The sequence below is a fragment of the Nothobranchius furzeri genome, chromosome 5, assembly GCF_043380555.1.
Source record: "Nothobranchius furzeri strain GRZ-AD chromosome 5, NfurGRZ-RIMD1, whole genome shotgun sequence".
In the NCBI taxonomy this organism is placed as follows: domain Eukaryota; kingdom Metazoa; phylum Chordata; class Actinopteri; order Cyprinodontiformes; family Nothobranchiidae; genus Nothobranchius; species Nothobranchius furzeri.
The window spans coordinates 14,478,095-14,493,893 of record NC_091745.1 but is presented as its reverse complement, the minus strand read 5'-3'; the positions used below and the strand labels follow the sequence as shown (position 1 = coordinate 14,493,893).

Here is a 15,799-nt window from a genome sequence, read left to right as displayed (position 1 = left end):
TTAAGGAGTGAATTTTTCATCTTTCTGCTCACAAATCTCATTAACACAGACACTTTTCCCTTCGTATTCCTACTTGATAAAACATGACACGCTTCAATGTTGTTCTCACTGATTTCAATACCCTTTGAGTGAAAGAAAGTTGTTACCTGCCTTTCCACATGATTCTTATCTGTATCAGTTGGTTCATCCCCATTATTATTTGCTACAGCTCGAGCATATGATCTAGGTTTTATATCAACTCCTGTAATGACAACATCATTTATTCTTGAATATTGCTCTAGTTCATCCACTCGTTTTTGCAAAATATAGATTTGTTTGTCCTTCTCAACATTTTGTTGTTTCAGTTTTTTTACTTCTTGTACCAAATCCATAATACTTTTCTGTTGTTGCCTGACTGTTGTAAGTTCTTCAGCCAGAAAGTCAAGTGATTTTTTAATTTCATCCACTTCGTCATTATTAATCCTCTTTGGTCCCATCTTGAAAAACTGTTACTATCAGCAGTTAAACCTGTTTCTTGGTAGCTTGTGTTGAGGCCTGTAGCCAATGACTCACCCAGTTGCTAATTGCTGATGTTGAATCCTTTAGCCCAGCTTCCTGAGTTGATGCCTGTAGCCTGTGGCTTTCCCAGATGCTGGTTGCTGGTATTTTTTCCTTTTTAGCAATTAGTGTTTAGTAAAACCTGGGCTTCCGGGCCTATTGGCCTATGGTATATTCCAGAATCGTCTGGTGGTGGCTTGGTAGCTGCTGCTGGCCTGGTGGTGGCTTGGTAGCTGCTGCTGGCCTGGTGGTGGCTTGGTAGCTGCTGCTGGCCTGGTGGTGGCTTGGTAGCTGCTGCTGGCCTGGTGGTGGCTTGGTAGCTGCTGCTGGCCTGGTGGTGGCTTGTAGGCTGCTGCTGGCCTGGTGGTGGCTTGTAGGCTGCTGCTGGCCTGGTGGTGGCTTGTAGGCTGCTGCTGGCCTGGTGGTGGCTTGGTAGCTGCTGCTGGCCTGGTGGTGGCTTGTAGGCTGCTGCTGGCCTGGTGGTGGCTTGTAGGCTGCTGCTGGCCTGGTGGTGGCTTGTAGGCTGCTGCTGGCCTGGTGGTGGCTTGGTAGCTGCTGCTGGCCTGGTGGTGGCTTGGTAGCTGCTGCTGGCCTGGTGGTGGCTTGGTAGCTGCTGCTGGCCTGGTGGTGGCTTGTAGGCTGCTGCTGGCCTGGTGGTGGCTTGGTAGCTGCTGCTGGCCTGGTGGTGGCTTGGTAGCTGCTGCTGGCCTGGTGGTGGCTTGGTAGCTGCTGCTGGCCTGGTGGTGGCTTGGTAGCTGCTGCTGGCCTGGTGGTGGCTTGTAGGCTGCTGCTGGCCTGGTGGTGGCTTGGTAGCTGCTGCTGGCCTGGTGGTGGCTTGGTAGCTGCTGCTGGCCTGGTGGTGGCTTGTAGGCTGCTGCTGGCCTGGTGGTGGCTTGGTAGCTGCTGCTGGCCTGGTGGTGGTTTGTAGGCTGCTGCTGGCCTGGTGGTGGCTTGTAGGCTGCTGCTGGCCTGGTGGTGGCTTGGTAGCTGCTGCTGGCCTGGTGGTGGCTTGGTAGCTGCTGCTGGCCTGGTGGTGGCTTGGTAGCTGCTGCTGGCCTGGTGGTGGTTTGTAGGCTGCTGCTGGCCTGGTGGTGGCTTGGTAGCTGCTGCTGGCCTGGTGGTGGTTTGTAGGCTGCTGCTGGCCTGGTGGTGGCTTGTAGGCTGCTGCTGGCCTGGTGGTGGCTGTTTGTAGCTACAGTTTCGCCGACGGCTGCCGGCTTCTTCAGGCTGACGCTGATGGTGATTATATAAAGAAGGTCAGACGCTCTGAAATACCCTGAAGAGATTAGTCTCACCTGAATGGGGTTTGCACAGGTGGGAACATAACGGATCACAAAGCCACAGCGCCTCCTCCGGGACGTGTTGGGATCACTTGCATGGACAAGAAATCCATCATGAATCTGTGGGGAAAAAAAGTCATTACGAATCAAGTTGTAATTGTCTTTAGAACTATTTTAGATTACAGCAAAAACAACTCACAGACATCTGTCCAGCTTTCAGAGGACAGAACACAGTCTCCTCCACCTGAACCAGCTCCTCTGGGATCTCCTGGTTGACCGACAGCATGTTTCCAGAGCGGGTGGCTTGCTGATGGGGTAGCATGCCAGAGAAGTGGCTTCCTACAGTGAAAAAGCGGATCATGAGACAAAGCGCTAACTAGGACTGTGGGTTAAGCTATAGCTTCAGACGAAGTACCTGGAATAACCTGAAGGGCTCCGTTTTCCTTCTGTGAGTCATCAAGAGCGAGCCACACAGAGAGGACCGGACCACCAGCAATTCCCCAATACCTGTAAAACCAAAGGCTTACACTGAGAATCAGTGAAGACACTTTTTACATTTATTTTTTCACTGGAGTCACCGGGACCTCATATCCTGATGCCAGGCGACGTAAGGAAGACCGTTCTCCCCATCAGACTTGGTCGGACTTCCTTCATTCACCAGGATGTTGGCTGGTTTGAGAATCGGGTATTTACAGATGAAACGAGAGTCCAGCAGGAGGACGTATGGGCCCAGGACAGCTTGGATCACTTGCAGGATACGGGGATGTTTGGTCAGGCTCATCACCCAGGGATACTGGAGGTGAACGTTGTGGAGGCTGTACTGAGTGTACTCTTTACCTGCATAGACAGTTCTGTTAGAAAATCAGTTTGGGACAAATGGACCAGACAGAACAAAATGTACTAAATAAATCCTGAATATTTGCTGCATGTGGAATTCTTTGCAACATGTCTGATTTGTACATCCTCCTCACCAAATTCATCCTCCAGCTTAGCAAAGGCGTCTCTGGCTTCCCTCAGCTCCATCTCATTCAGCACGGACAGAGGAGACAGGAAACCCTGCTGGTTGTAGCTCTGCTGGAGTTCAGCCATCTTTGTTAGAGCGTCTCACTGCTGAAGCCTCTGAACGGTTTAGATAACTAATCAGACAAAGAAAAGATTAGTTTTGGAAACATTCATTCAGTCTTTATCTCATAAATGTAACAATAAATCCTGCCATGCCCATTTTTCCCAACTGGTTTTTGAGAAAAGACCAATAAAACACTCACTACCTCCCTGAATTTAATCATAACGGAAAAGTCACTAAATTGTTTTAAATTTTTCCTGTCATTTAATTATAACACATGCACAAAATAAAAACTGTTGTTCCTTTTAAAAAGAAAACATGATAAATCTATAGAAATTAGTATTTTCAGGTGCAAATCTAAACTTTTCTTCTAGGCTACAGTGACAGCAGAAAACAGCTGGTTCTGTCCGTACCTGTCTGCTCAGTCTTTTCTCGTGTTCTGAGTCTGGACTCAAACACACGAGGCACAGATTTTATACTCGCCGGCATCCTCTGGAAACGCCCGCTCTTATGCCACCTGGAGTCATGTCACATATTTCCAGTAAGACAGAATCAAAGAGGAGAATCCGTGCAGTGATGTATCTGTTGTTACAACATTCTGGTGTGTGGAGCCTATTCAAACATTTTTGTTCTCTCAGGTAACGAGAAATCTTTTGTTTTAATCAGCTGTGTTCTTTCCGAGTGTTGACTTCCCGCCCTTTTTCTGTACAAGGAAGCAAGGGGCGTGTACGTTTGCTTTGGTCAGAAGAACTCAGGATGACATCATCAGAAACTTGTCTGAATGATGACAGCACACAGGGCAGAACAATAATCAGATGAGATTATTATCAGATGTTGCTCAGGAGAAAATAAAGTGTTTTTTTATGAAGAAGTGAAAATAAAACAAAACAAACGGGAGAAAGACTAAAGTAACTGGGAAATGACTTTCTTCCTTTCCTGTCCAGAGCTTAGGTGAACGTTCAAACCCTGCAGCTACGTCTTCACATGAGTGCCTTTAAACAGATGACTCAGACTTTACCAAGAGACCAAATATTGATGTTATGCTTTTCTTTTCAGAAGTGTTGTTAGACTTGAGTTCAACTCAAACCTGAAGGATTAACCAGTAATTTACAGGCAACAACAATCAGTAGAACACCAGTCAGATGGAACAGAACTTACAAACATAAATCTGACACAGTTAGTTAGTTTGTTCAGGTAAAGATGTAAAAGAACTTTTAAAGAAGGCAGAAAAAGAGTTAAATGTCCTCAAATCTTGGTTTGATGTAAATAAATTATCACTGAATATAAAAAAATAAAATTTCTAGGCGTTGTGGTTGACTCTAATTTATCCTGACAACATCATTTCATTTATATAAAAGGAAAAATAGCAAAATCTTTGGGTCTATTATATACAGTGAAAGACAGGCTAAACTATAAGGCCTTATGTTTAATATACTGCTCACTAATACAACCTTACATGTCATATTGTATAGAAATATGGGGTTCAACTTTTAAAACACATATAAATGAAATAAAAACGATTCAAAAGAAAACTATTCGAGTTATAAACAAGAGCAATTATTATGCTCATACTGATCCGTTGTTTTTAAAATCACAGATTATGAAAATAGAAGATCTATGTTATTTTAAAATAATGCAATTTATGTTTAGAGCAAAATTAATGTTTCTGCCAGAAAATATGCAAATGCTTTTTGAAAAGAGTGAAAGTAAATATGATTTAAGAGGTATACGGTATGAATGTTTGTTGTACAAACAGCTAAAACGGGTATTAGTAGGAGATGTATCTCTGTAATGGGAGTAAAATTTTGGAATGAAGCTAAAATAGAATTGAAATGAGCAACTTCACTTTCAGTTTTTAAAATACTTATCAGTAAAAATATTTTTTAAGAGTATTAATTTGATGTTGGTGGATGGGATTGTGTTTTATTTTTTCTTTGTGGTTATTGGCACATTGAGGGAAACTGAAAAATTGATTTGTAAGTAGGTTAGGCAATTCTATAAGCTTTTGCTTCTGCCTAAACCTGTTCAGTTATGAGATACTAAAATAGATACTATATACACATATGTGAATATATACGTTGTGGAGAGATGGAAATGTATGTATCTATTTGTATGATATGTTACTGTTTACATGAATTATTTTTATGATGACTGAATAAAATTGATCATTCATTCGTTCATTGGAACAATTACTCACAGAAGCATCTACTAAACCATGAAGACACCAATATACTGTACGTACTTTAACTTAAGCAAGAAGGTAAAGGTCACAGTTAGCTAAAATGTTCGTTTTACCGCGGGCGTCGAAAAGCGATGCTCTGGCACATCGCGTCTGAAACAAACGCTTGGTCACCCGTCATCAGTTTTAGACGCTTTTGGGTGTGAGAACGTGTTGCAGATAACCTCAAGGCAGCTGTTAAAAGACATCTACACAAAAGAGATGAAGCTGTTTTGTTGAGATTTATGAGGAAAAGATTCCCAACAGGAAGTTGGGACTAACTAACTAACTAACTAACTAACTAACTAACTAACTAACTAGTTGAATTTGATTTAAAACATCTGTAGAACATTTGTAGCGGCAGTGGCAGAGGAGTTGAGTGTCCGCCCCATTACGAGAGGGTTGCCGGTTCAACCCCCATCTGTTGCAGCCATTGTGTCTGCTTTCACCTTCAGGCAGCCACAGGAGGGCACTAGGGAGATGCTAATCACAGCTCCCTCTAGGAGCTGCTGTGGCAGGTGTGTTTTCCACACACCTGCACTCCATTTTACCAACTACAACCAGGAGGATAAAAGGAGAGGAGGCCACACCCACCTTCCTAATCTTCATTACTGGCCTCCTCATCTCCTGAGATCCTCCTGAGCTCCTGTTAACCTCCATCATTACCATCATCATCCTCAGCTGCTGTGTGTCTCCTGTCCACCCTCCAGCATTATACCATAAGCTGCATCTCATTCTTCTACCCAGACTCCATTCAGAAGTTCCCTACGGTTCACCTCCTGCTCTACAGTTACCCATCTCTGGCCCTCACCTACTCTAGTACCACTCCAGCTCCACCTCTTTTATGCTGATGAGCTGTTTATAATAACGTTAAATACTACGAATGTATTTAAGAAAATGACTAAATCTATTTGGGACTGAAAATGCAGAAATCACTGGTTTTGCTATTTACAACATTTAGTTTAGTTTTAACAACAAACAAGCAAATCTTTGACCCTTGTAACCAGGAAGAATCCTGATATTCCTGGACTAAAACTCCAGCGGGTCATGTCTGACCACCAGGACTCAACGTTATTGTTTCACTGGAACGTGTCAGTGGTTTTGGTTCAGAAAACCCCGCTGAGCAGGAAACACTTACACAAATCCTTTCAAGGCAAAGAAAACATAAAAGGTTATTAAACTCATCACTCGTGTAACCGTATGATGTCACTAAAATGATCATTTGTTGTCAGGTGTTAGTTGTTGTTGTTGAAATAATTTAAAACTGAGTTAGATAAAAAATGAGTAAAAGATAATTAATAAAATATCTGTAGCCAAATTGTCACGTTCAAGTTTCCTCAAATGTTGCTGAGATACTTCAAAAGAAAATAATACTTTCTCTCTCTCTCTACCTCTGCTGCTCAGTCCTGCAGTATCAGATTGTCTCTTGACATCTCACATTTCACCTTCTGAGTGCCTTAAGTTTGTCTTTTGTTCATTTCTTTTATTCCTAACAGAGACTCTCTTCTCTTTTGAATTCCAGTTGGGGTTCCTTCAACCTTTCTGTCCACAGTTAGAGGGAAAAAACTGCACATGAAGAAATCCTTTTCTGTTTTTCTGAGCTTGAACTGGTAGTTAAACACATTGAACATGGCTGTCTAATGACCTATGATTCCTTATATTTTATTTTTAATTTATACATTTATTATTGAAATGTTTGAATCAGGACTGACACAGGTAGCATAGAAACAGTTCTCTCTGCACTAAAATAATAACACATAAAACTATGTCTCTAAAACAGACCAGCTGCATGGATTTCCTTTTTCTTTTTGAGAAAAGAACCCAGATCCACCACTTGGTGGTGCACTTCACTGATTTAATCTCTTCACTTGGCAGCACTGAAACATCATCCTGAACCAGGGTGCAGCACACAATAAAGATATAAACACACCAAAGTCAACCCTTCAAAGTGTGTCAGCACACAGAGGGTCTGTCTGGTTCAGTGAACTCAGCTCAGCTGAAAACCAGGACTTTATACCTGCTTAGAGTCTGCTCCAGCTTTAATATAGGGTGATCATATTTCCACTTCCAAAAAAGAGGACAGGAGATCTGTGCCTACTGATGACATCACACTATGGCAACGCCACACAAACCACGTTGGGACCCTTTTTTCCCAGGTGAAGAGCTAAAATTAGTATCAGATTCTGCCAACACAATGGCTCTAAAACAATTCATGTGTAAATATTTTGCATATTTACTGCAAAATCTCATTTTTCTGCTGCTTAAGTGCTGCAACAACATTTTATTAATAAGAAATTATTATACCTTTTGTTTTACATCTGTACGCTTCCTGTGCACAGATTATTAAGGATGCTTGTTCAGCTGTGAGATTAGACGATAGGATCAATGATAAAACAGTTTGTCATGGACTCCATGGAAACTTTCAGAGAATCCACAAATAGAGGCTTTCAGATGCTTTTGTTACTGACAGATGTTTGTGAGTTTAGAAAAGAAACCGATGACAGCGTGTCCGACAATTTTGTTTTTTGTCTGACAATATTAGAAGCTGTCAGTGATGTCTGAGATGCTTTTACAAACACTGTATAACTTCTGGGGAGCCCAGTTATAGGGGTGAGGGGTGTTCTGTGTTGCCTTGGCCCCCCAAAATGCCTTGAAACGGCCCTGGGTTTGTCTGAGTTTTGAAGGTGATCTGAATTGTATCAGACATATAAATATTACTTGTGTGTAACTTATTGTTTTACACAGGTAAAAACGAGTAGTGGAGATAAATCTATCTACATTTTACTTTTCAGCACTTTGCTTTGTTTTCTTGTTTTTATTTAACTATTTCCTGTCCTGTCTGTCTCTCATCTTCCTGCATCTCCTCTAAACTCTCCAGAAAAACTGCTGCCTGGATTCTTACTTTTTCACCTGATCAGTTACTTTTGAACTAAGCAGATCAAAGGGATCTCCTGACCGCATTTTGATGCTGCGTCAGTGAGGTGAAATCACCGCAGCACACGATGAGTGGAGTGCGTCAGGAATGATTACAAGACAGAATACCAGAGGATTTAAACAGATACGAATGATCATGTGTTAATAATAATGTTTTGTTGCGTCACTTTGTGAATGTATCGTGGGCCGGACGCAGCGCGCGCACCAACGATCAGCTCTCTGCGTCCTCTCCGCTCAACAGAATCCCGCTTCGCTGAGAGTTCATAAATATTGTAATAAAGGTAGAAACTGGATCTTTCCCTGAAAGATATAGACCCCATAAGTCGATCCCTGCTCCTGGATGAAAAACAGGACACTTTATTCCATGTAGGAAACCCTGCCGGACGTCCCGGACAGAGAGTGAAAAGTGGACATGTCCGGGGAAAAGAGGACGTATGGTCACCCTATTTAATATGTCATTCTGTGGAGCCATGGACGTAATTTTGGGGGGGGTCAGGGGGGACATGTCCCCCCCACTTTTTCCAAAGTCAAGTTTTGACCCCTGCACTTTTTACCATCCAAAAACAATATTACGCTATATTAAATTGACACTGGTTGAGCTCTAGGACCAAGTGGAAAACAACTGTTTGTGTTGAAGCCTGTTTCCCATTAGAGCATATTGTAAAGATCCCCCCCCCCCCCCCACACACACACACACACACCCGTGTCCCCCCCACTTCTAAAGTGAAAATTACGTCCATGTGTGGAGCTTTTCTGATCTGATGGTCTACTGCCCTCAGGTGAATGTATGGCTATTCACCCTATGCAGCGAGCTTAACATAAAAGGACATGGTTCCAGGAACGACAGGACACATCACTTTGTCTTTTTCTGAAGACCGTTTTTTCCTCTTTTAATTTGTAAGACTGTGAACATACAGTAAAATAACATGTAAGCATCAGTATTTACATATTTTGTAACCAAAAACAGGTTAGCAACATAGCTTTCCTTATGCTTTCATTCACCATCCTTATACATTCAAATAAGCTTTTAAGTAACATGAAAGTAACGAATCTTACAGAAAACAAAGCTACACGTTGATTACTTACAGATTATGGTTCAACAAACTCCCCAACGACGTAAACTGGGCTTAAAGTTGTGCGGGTTTTCTGCTCCACGCATTCTCTCACACTGCCTGAGTGAACTTTTCCGGCTGCTTACAACACATCTCCAAAGGGGGCAGTGTAGCGCACACCAAATAACCAAAGAAAAAGCAACAAACCTCAAGGGGTAATACTGCCCACTGGTGGGAAAACTGAGAAATGCCCCAGCCAAAGAAACTCAACAAAGCGACAACAGAGGGGGCAGAATACTCCCCGCCTGACATCCGTGGAATGTCATTCTCAACTAACACAAAAAACAAGCAAAATACAGTGACAAAAAGTTTCTGCTTTTAAGTACAATCCTTAGACACCAATAACACAACCTCACTAATAGGCCTTATGTAACACCTGTGTTCACCCTTGCGGAAAATCTTCACCTCTATCTTCCTTACAAGCCCATCCTCACTGGGAAAGGTTTTGGTGATAAGTCCAAGTGGCCAGTTGTTCCTATGTTCGAGTGTCTCTTTTAAAAGAACAACATCTCCTGTTTGTAGGTTAGGCTTCACTGTTTTCCATTTGCGGCGGTCGTGAAGTCCCGAGATGTATTCTTTTTTCCATCGTCTCCAGAATACATCAGCGAGGTACTGAACGCGCCTCCATTGAGCTTTGAACAGATCACCGTTTCCAAACTGACCAGGTGGGATTGGTGGGGTCGTAACCTTTTGCATGAGCAGCATGGCAGGGGTCAGGATGACTGGGTTATCTGGATCTGCAGACACTGCTGTTAACGGACGAGCATTCACTATTGCAGTGACTTCAGCCATTAGGGTCACCAGTATTTCGTGGGTAAGTTTTGCATTCCTGTGTTCCAGGAGCATTGCATCAAGGATTTTGCGCGTGACCCCAATCATGCGCTCCCAGGAGCCAGCCATGTGCGACGCATGTGGGGGGTTGAAAAGCCACTTGCAGCCAGAGTCCTCCAGAAAGCTATTTAGTTTGCTGTTGTTGCAGCCCTGTTTGTCTATATGCAGTTCTTTGCAGGCACTCACAAAATTTGTCCCACAATCGGACCTAAGAAGTTTGACTGCACCTCTGATAGCAAAAAAACGACGCAGGGCATTGATGAATGATGACGTGTCCATTGATTCTATAACTTCAATGTCAATGGCCCGTGTGCTCATGCACGTAAATATGACTGCCCATCGCTTTGCATCTGCTTGCCCACCACGTGTTTTTCTGACAGTGACAGGCCAGGGCCCGAACACATCAAGCCCTACATGTGTGAAGGGAGGGTCAGTGGACAGCCTGTCCTCTGGTAGCTCAGCCATAATCTGTTCCTGCTGTCTGCCTCTTAGTTTTCGACAGGTCACGCAACTGAATATCATTTTGCTTATTGCTCTTTTTCCTCCCACAATCCAAAAGCCTGCAGCTCTAACTGCTCCTTCGGTAAAATGTCTGCCCTGATGGCATACTTTCACATGGAAGTGTCTTATAATGAGCTGGGACAGGTGGTGTTTAGATGGGATGAGGATAGGATTTGTTTCATCCGACGTCAACTGTGCTCGTCTTAGTCTCCCACCCACTCTGAGTATCCCATTTGTGTCAAGAAATGGGTTTAGTTTGCTAAGTGGGCTTGACCTTTTGAGGGGCATACTCTTCTCAAGCTGCCTTATGTCATCTGCATAGGCTTCTCTCTGGACGGTGCGAATGATAATGATCTTAGCTTGATCAAGCTGCTTTTCAGTTAAATGCTCACTACAGCTGTGCCAGCCTTGACAGGAGCCTTCTATGTTCTGCTTAAAGGACTGAACAATGTGTCGGAGTTTAGATATAGCTTTCAGTAGTGCATTCCAACTTGAAAACCTTTCGAATCTGACACTACTGAGAACATCCTTTGAAAGAGTGGTAACACAAGAAGTTACCTCATGACGCAGTTCGTTGTCAGTCTCTGGGTCTACAAGATCAAACGACTCTGCCTGAGACTGACCTGTTTCTGACTTGGCAAGGAATGCGGGTCCACTGAGCCATGTGGAGGCAGAAAGCTGCTTCGCAGGTAATGCGCGTGTGGCATGATCAGCAGGATTTAAGTGAGTGGGCACATAATGCCACTGGTGAGCTTGTGTAGATTGCCTGATGCGTTCCACTCTGTTGTGCACATAGACATAAAAACGCCTTGTTGTGTTGAAGATGTAACCGAGGACTACTTTGGAGTCTGAGTAGAAGCTCACCTGATCCACTGCGATGTCCAGCTCGTCCACGACTAACTCTGCCACCTCGACAGCCAGGACCGCGGCACAGAGCTCAAGTCTGGGTATGGTGATGTCTGGTTTTGGAGTAAGCCGTGCCTTGCCAAGAAGGAAGCCCACTTCATTATGACCATCTCTGTCTGTGAGTTTAAGGTAGGCAACAGCGGCCACTGCCTTGGTAGAAGCATCACAGAAAACATGGATTTCCTTGGTTACTGCTGCAGAGAGTGGTATTGAGGTGAACATTCTGGGAATCTCAAGTTGTTGTAGATGTTTGAGGGAGTGTTTCCACTGTTGCCACTGCTGTAGTTTGTCTTTTGGGAGTTCAGTGTCCCATTCACAAGTGTCAGTGGAAATGTCTCTGAGTATGATCCTGCCCTCTACAATGACAGGGACAGCAAAGCCAAGTGGGTCATACACACTATTAACGACTGACAATACTCCACGCTTAGTGAAGGGCTTCTCAGTGACGGTTATCTGGAACCTGAACAAGTCTGTAGACAGGTCCCAGCCTAAGCCCAAGCTCCGCTGCATGGGTGTCTGTCCAAGGTCAAGGCCCTGCATGTCAGCCGCAAGGTCCTCACTTGGAAAAGCATTTGTGATGGTAGGACAGTTGGATGAGATTTTATGCAGGCGTATGTTACACTGAGCCAGCATCTTCTGAGCCCCACAGAGAATGTTGATGGCCTCATCAGCAGAAGGAAATGATTTTAGTCCATCATCCACATAAAAGTGGCGTTCAATGAACTCTCTTACATCATTACCGTGCTCCTTTTCTCCCTCCATCGCTGTTCGTTTCAGTCCATAAATGGCCACTGATGGGGAGGGGCAGTTCCCGAACACGTGGACTCTCATCCTGAATTCCTGTACCTCTCCATCCAGATCATGGTTTTTGAACCACAAGAAGCGAAGGTAGTTGCGGTGGTCTTCTCTGACCACAAAATTGTAAAACATTTGCTCCACATCGGCCATGACTGCGTATGGGTCGGACCTGAAACGCATCAACACTCCCACAAGAGTATTATTGAGGTCTGGCCCTTTTAGTAGCACATCATTGAGAGAAACATTGTTGTATTGCGCACTTGAATCAAAAACCACCCTAATTTTTCCTGGCTTCTGAGGGTGGTAAATGCCAAAACTAGGGAGGTACCAGCATTCTTGTTCTGGAGCTAGAGCTGGAGCTGGTTCAGCGTGGCCCTTACTGAAAGTTTTGTCTAAAAACTCAATGTAATGGTCTTTCATTTCAGGTTTCTTCTTCAGTGTTTTGCGGAGTGACATTAAGCGACTGAGAGCTTGGTCCCTATTGTTGGGTAAACGCTGTCTGGGGGAGCGGAATGGGAGTGGAGCTACCCAGTTGTTCGCCTCATCTTTAGTGAAGTCTCTGTGCATAATTTTCAGGAACAATGCATCTTCTACTGAAAGAGCCGTTTTGTCATCATCTACTGTTTGCTGGAAAATGTGTCTGCCTAGTTCTGCTTGCGTCTTCTCGAATTTAGGACAGCTTTCTGTATATCTCTCTTTGATATGGATTTTGCTTCCACAGGGGCTAAGGTAAGTAGGGCGCCCGTTATTCAGAACGTCTGTCTTGAAAGAGTTTACTGTGGGTTTGTGGGCACCTGAGAGACAGACATCACCTACAACCACCCATCCCAGATCGAGGCGTTGGGCATAAGGTGCACTGTTTGGGCCATTTACCTGACTGCGAACCTTGTGAGCTTGGATGATGTCCCGGCCCAAGAGGAGGAGAATGTCCGCGGCTGGGTCCAGAGGAGGGATCTGTGAAGCCAGTGTGTGTAGATGAGGGTGAGCCGACACAGCCTCCTTGGTGGGTATCTCATCTCTATTATCTGGAATGTGATCACATTCTGTCAGTGTGGGCAGCAACATGGACACTTCTCCATTTACATCCTGAACAACGAAATTAGTTGCTCTGCGTCCTCCAGCCTCTGATAAGCCTGCACATGTTTTCATGGTGTATGGGAGCATAGTGCCTTTCACTTTAAACATGTTGAAGAAAGCAGACCTAGCTAAGGATGAGTTGCTTTGGTCATCCAACATGGCGTACATCCTCCTTTTCTCTTCAGGGTTTGTGCGGGGATACACGTCGACTAAACAAATCTTAGAGCAGGATTTGCCCTTTAGACCTGGGCCACACACCTCTGTGCAAGCAGTTGTGGTTACAGGGCTTGAAGGATCAGACTCCCCGCCGTGGTTTTGAGGCAGGAGGTTAGAGTCCTTGATTGCCCACGGAGGTGGACCAACATGCATGGCAGACACGTGAGCATCACTATTACATTCCGAGCATTGGATAAGAGCCTTGCAATCCTTAGCTCGGTGACCTGTGGAAGAACAACACTTATAACAAATAGCATGTTCTTTGAGGATGCTTTTCCTTTCTTCTAGTGTTTTTGACCTAAAACCTCTGCATTTGGCAAGTGAATGGGGCTTGTGGTGAATAGGACATTGTCTGTCTGGGTTGAGAACTGATGTTTGAGCCGTGATGTTTGTTTGACCAATATCTGTTCTGTTCACTGCAACCGGAACTCTGTATTTAGTCGGTTTCAACAATGGCTTATCAGGTTTTGGAGCCATTATGTTTGAACTTTGTAACATAAAGCTAGGATCTGTTTTCATTTCTGCATAGTCATTTATGAACTGAACAAAATATGAGAAAGGTGGGTAAACTGCACCATTGTTCTTTTTGTATTTTGTCCCCTGTTTCACCCAGGACTCCTGGAGTCCGTAGGGGAGCTTTTCCACTATCGGGTTTATTCCCCTTGGGGTGTCCAGAAAGCTAAGGCCGGGTAGATAATTTTCACTTTGTGCATACTCTAACTCCAACAGGAGATCTGCAAGCTCCTGCAATAAGTGAGTGTCCTTATTAGATATTTTTGGAAAAGACTGTAGGCGTTGGAAAAGTGACGCTTCGACTACCTCTGGAGAACCAAAACTTTTGTCTAGACGTTGCCACAAACGTTGAAGACCTGCGTGTGGGTTGTTCACATGGACTGCCCTGATCCTCAGAGCATGCTGGAGTGACTCCCCGCTGAGCCACTTGGTGAGGAGGTCAAGCTCTTCGCTGGACTTGAGGTTGAGGCCTTCTATGGCGTTGCGGAAGATGGACTTCCATGACAAGTAGGACTCAGGACGGTTGTCGAAAACCTTGAATCCCGCTGTCAGCAGATCACGTCGTGCTAGACAGGCTGAGAAATCTGAGAATTCAGTCTGTGGAAGCACTGAAGGTTTAGGTTGGGTTGAAATGACAGTTTCTCTGTGTATGGGAGGGGACTTTGGTTGCTCCTGATCTACAAAATCAGCGAGATGTTCACCTGGAGAGGAGGCAACTGGTGGTTGACTCTGTCGTAGATGCTGAGCGTCGTTCTTACCGACCAGTTGTCGTGTAGCAGGCTTTCCGTCTTCATTAACTACCAAGCTGCAGTTAGCGAAATGAGCGTTCACATAATCTTGAGCACGTCTGATGGAAGGAGGTGTCTTAGAGGAGACTCCTTGTTCTGTGAGGTCAACGGCGTCATGCTCCTCATCGGCTGCCGCTTCCAGGACATGAGCTGCGGCGAGTGCTGCTTCAGCCTCACCCTCCTTCTTTAGAGCGTTTAGTGTTGCCTCGATGCGTGCCTTCTCAACCTCCATGTCGATCTGGCGTTTGGCGTACTGTGCTCTGGTGCGGGCGGCTTCTGCTTCTGCTCTGGCTCGAGCTGCAGCTTGGCTGGTGGAAGAACGACGTGACGAGTGGGAAGAGCGTGAGTGGCACTCTGACCGGACCGCCATCTGGGAAAGAGGTGGTGAAGCTTCAGGCTGCGACATCTTGGGTGCTTGCTAGGTAGATAATCTTCTTACTCTACTGCCCTCAGGTGAATGTATGGCTATTCACCCTATGCAGCGAGCTTAACATAAAAGGACATGGTTCCAGGAACGACAGGACACATCACTTTGTCTTTTTCTGAAGACCGTTTTTTCCTCTTTTAATTTGTAAGACTGTGAACATACAGTAAAATAACATGTAAGCATCAGTATTTACATATTTTGTAACCAAAAACAGGTTAGCAACATAGCTTTCCTTATGCTTTCATTCACCATCCTTATACATTCAAATAAGCTTTTAAGTAACATGAAAGTAACGAATCTTACAGAAAACAAAGCTACACGTTGATTACTTACAGATTATGGTTCAACAAACTCCCCAACGACGTAAACTGGGCTTAAAGTTGTGCGGGTTTTCTGCTCCACGCATTCTCTCACACTGCCTGAGTGAACTTTTCCGGCTGCTTACAACACATCTCCAAAGGGGGCAGTGTAGCGCACACCAAATAACCAAAGAAAAAGCAACAAACCTCAAGGGGTAATACTGCCCACTGGTGGGAAAACTGAGAAATGCCCCAGCCAAAGAAACTCAACAAAGCGACAACAGAGGGGGCAGAATAGA

General features: G+C 44.5%; 1 protein-coding gene across 1 annotated transcript; it reads right to left on the bottom strand.

The window, feature by feature from the left end:
• Positions 1-3,052, bottom strand: LOC107372484 (L-threonyl-[L-threonyl-carrier protein] 4-chlorinase-like). The gene is made up of 6 exons (XM_070551897.1): positions 2,789-3,052; positions 2,402-2,654; positions 2,233-2,324; positions 2,017-2,156; positions 1,710-1,937; positions 1-69 (listed from the first exon to the last, which is right to left on the bottom strand). The coding sequence occupies exons 1-6, from the start codon at positions 2,904-2,906 to the stop codon at positions 1-3; spliced, it is 900 nt and encodes a 299-aa protein (XP_070407998.1). The 5' UTR covers positions 2,907-3,052.
• Between the last annotated feature and the right edge of the window lie 12,747 nt (positions 3,053-15,799).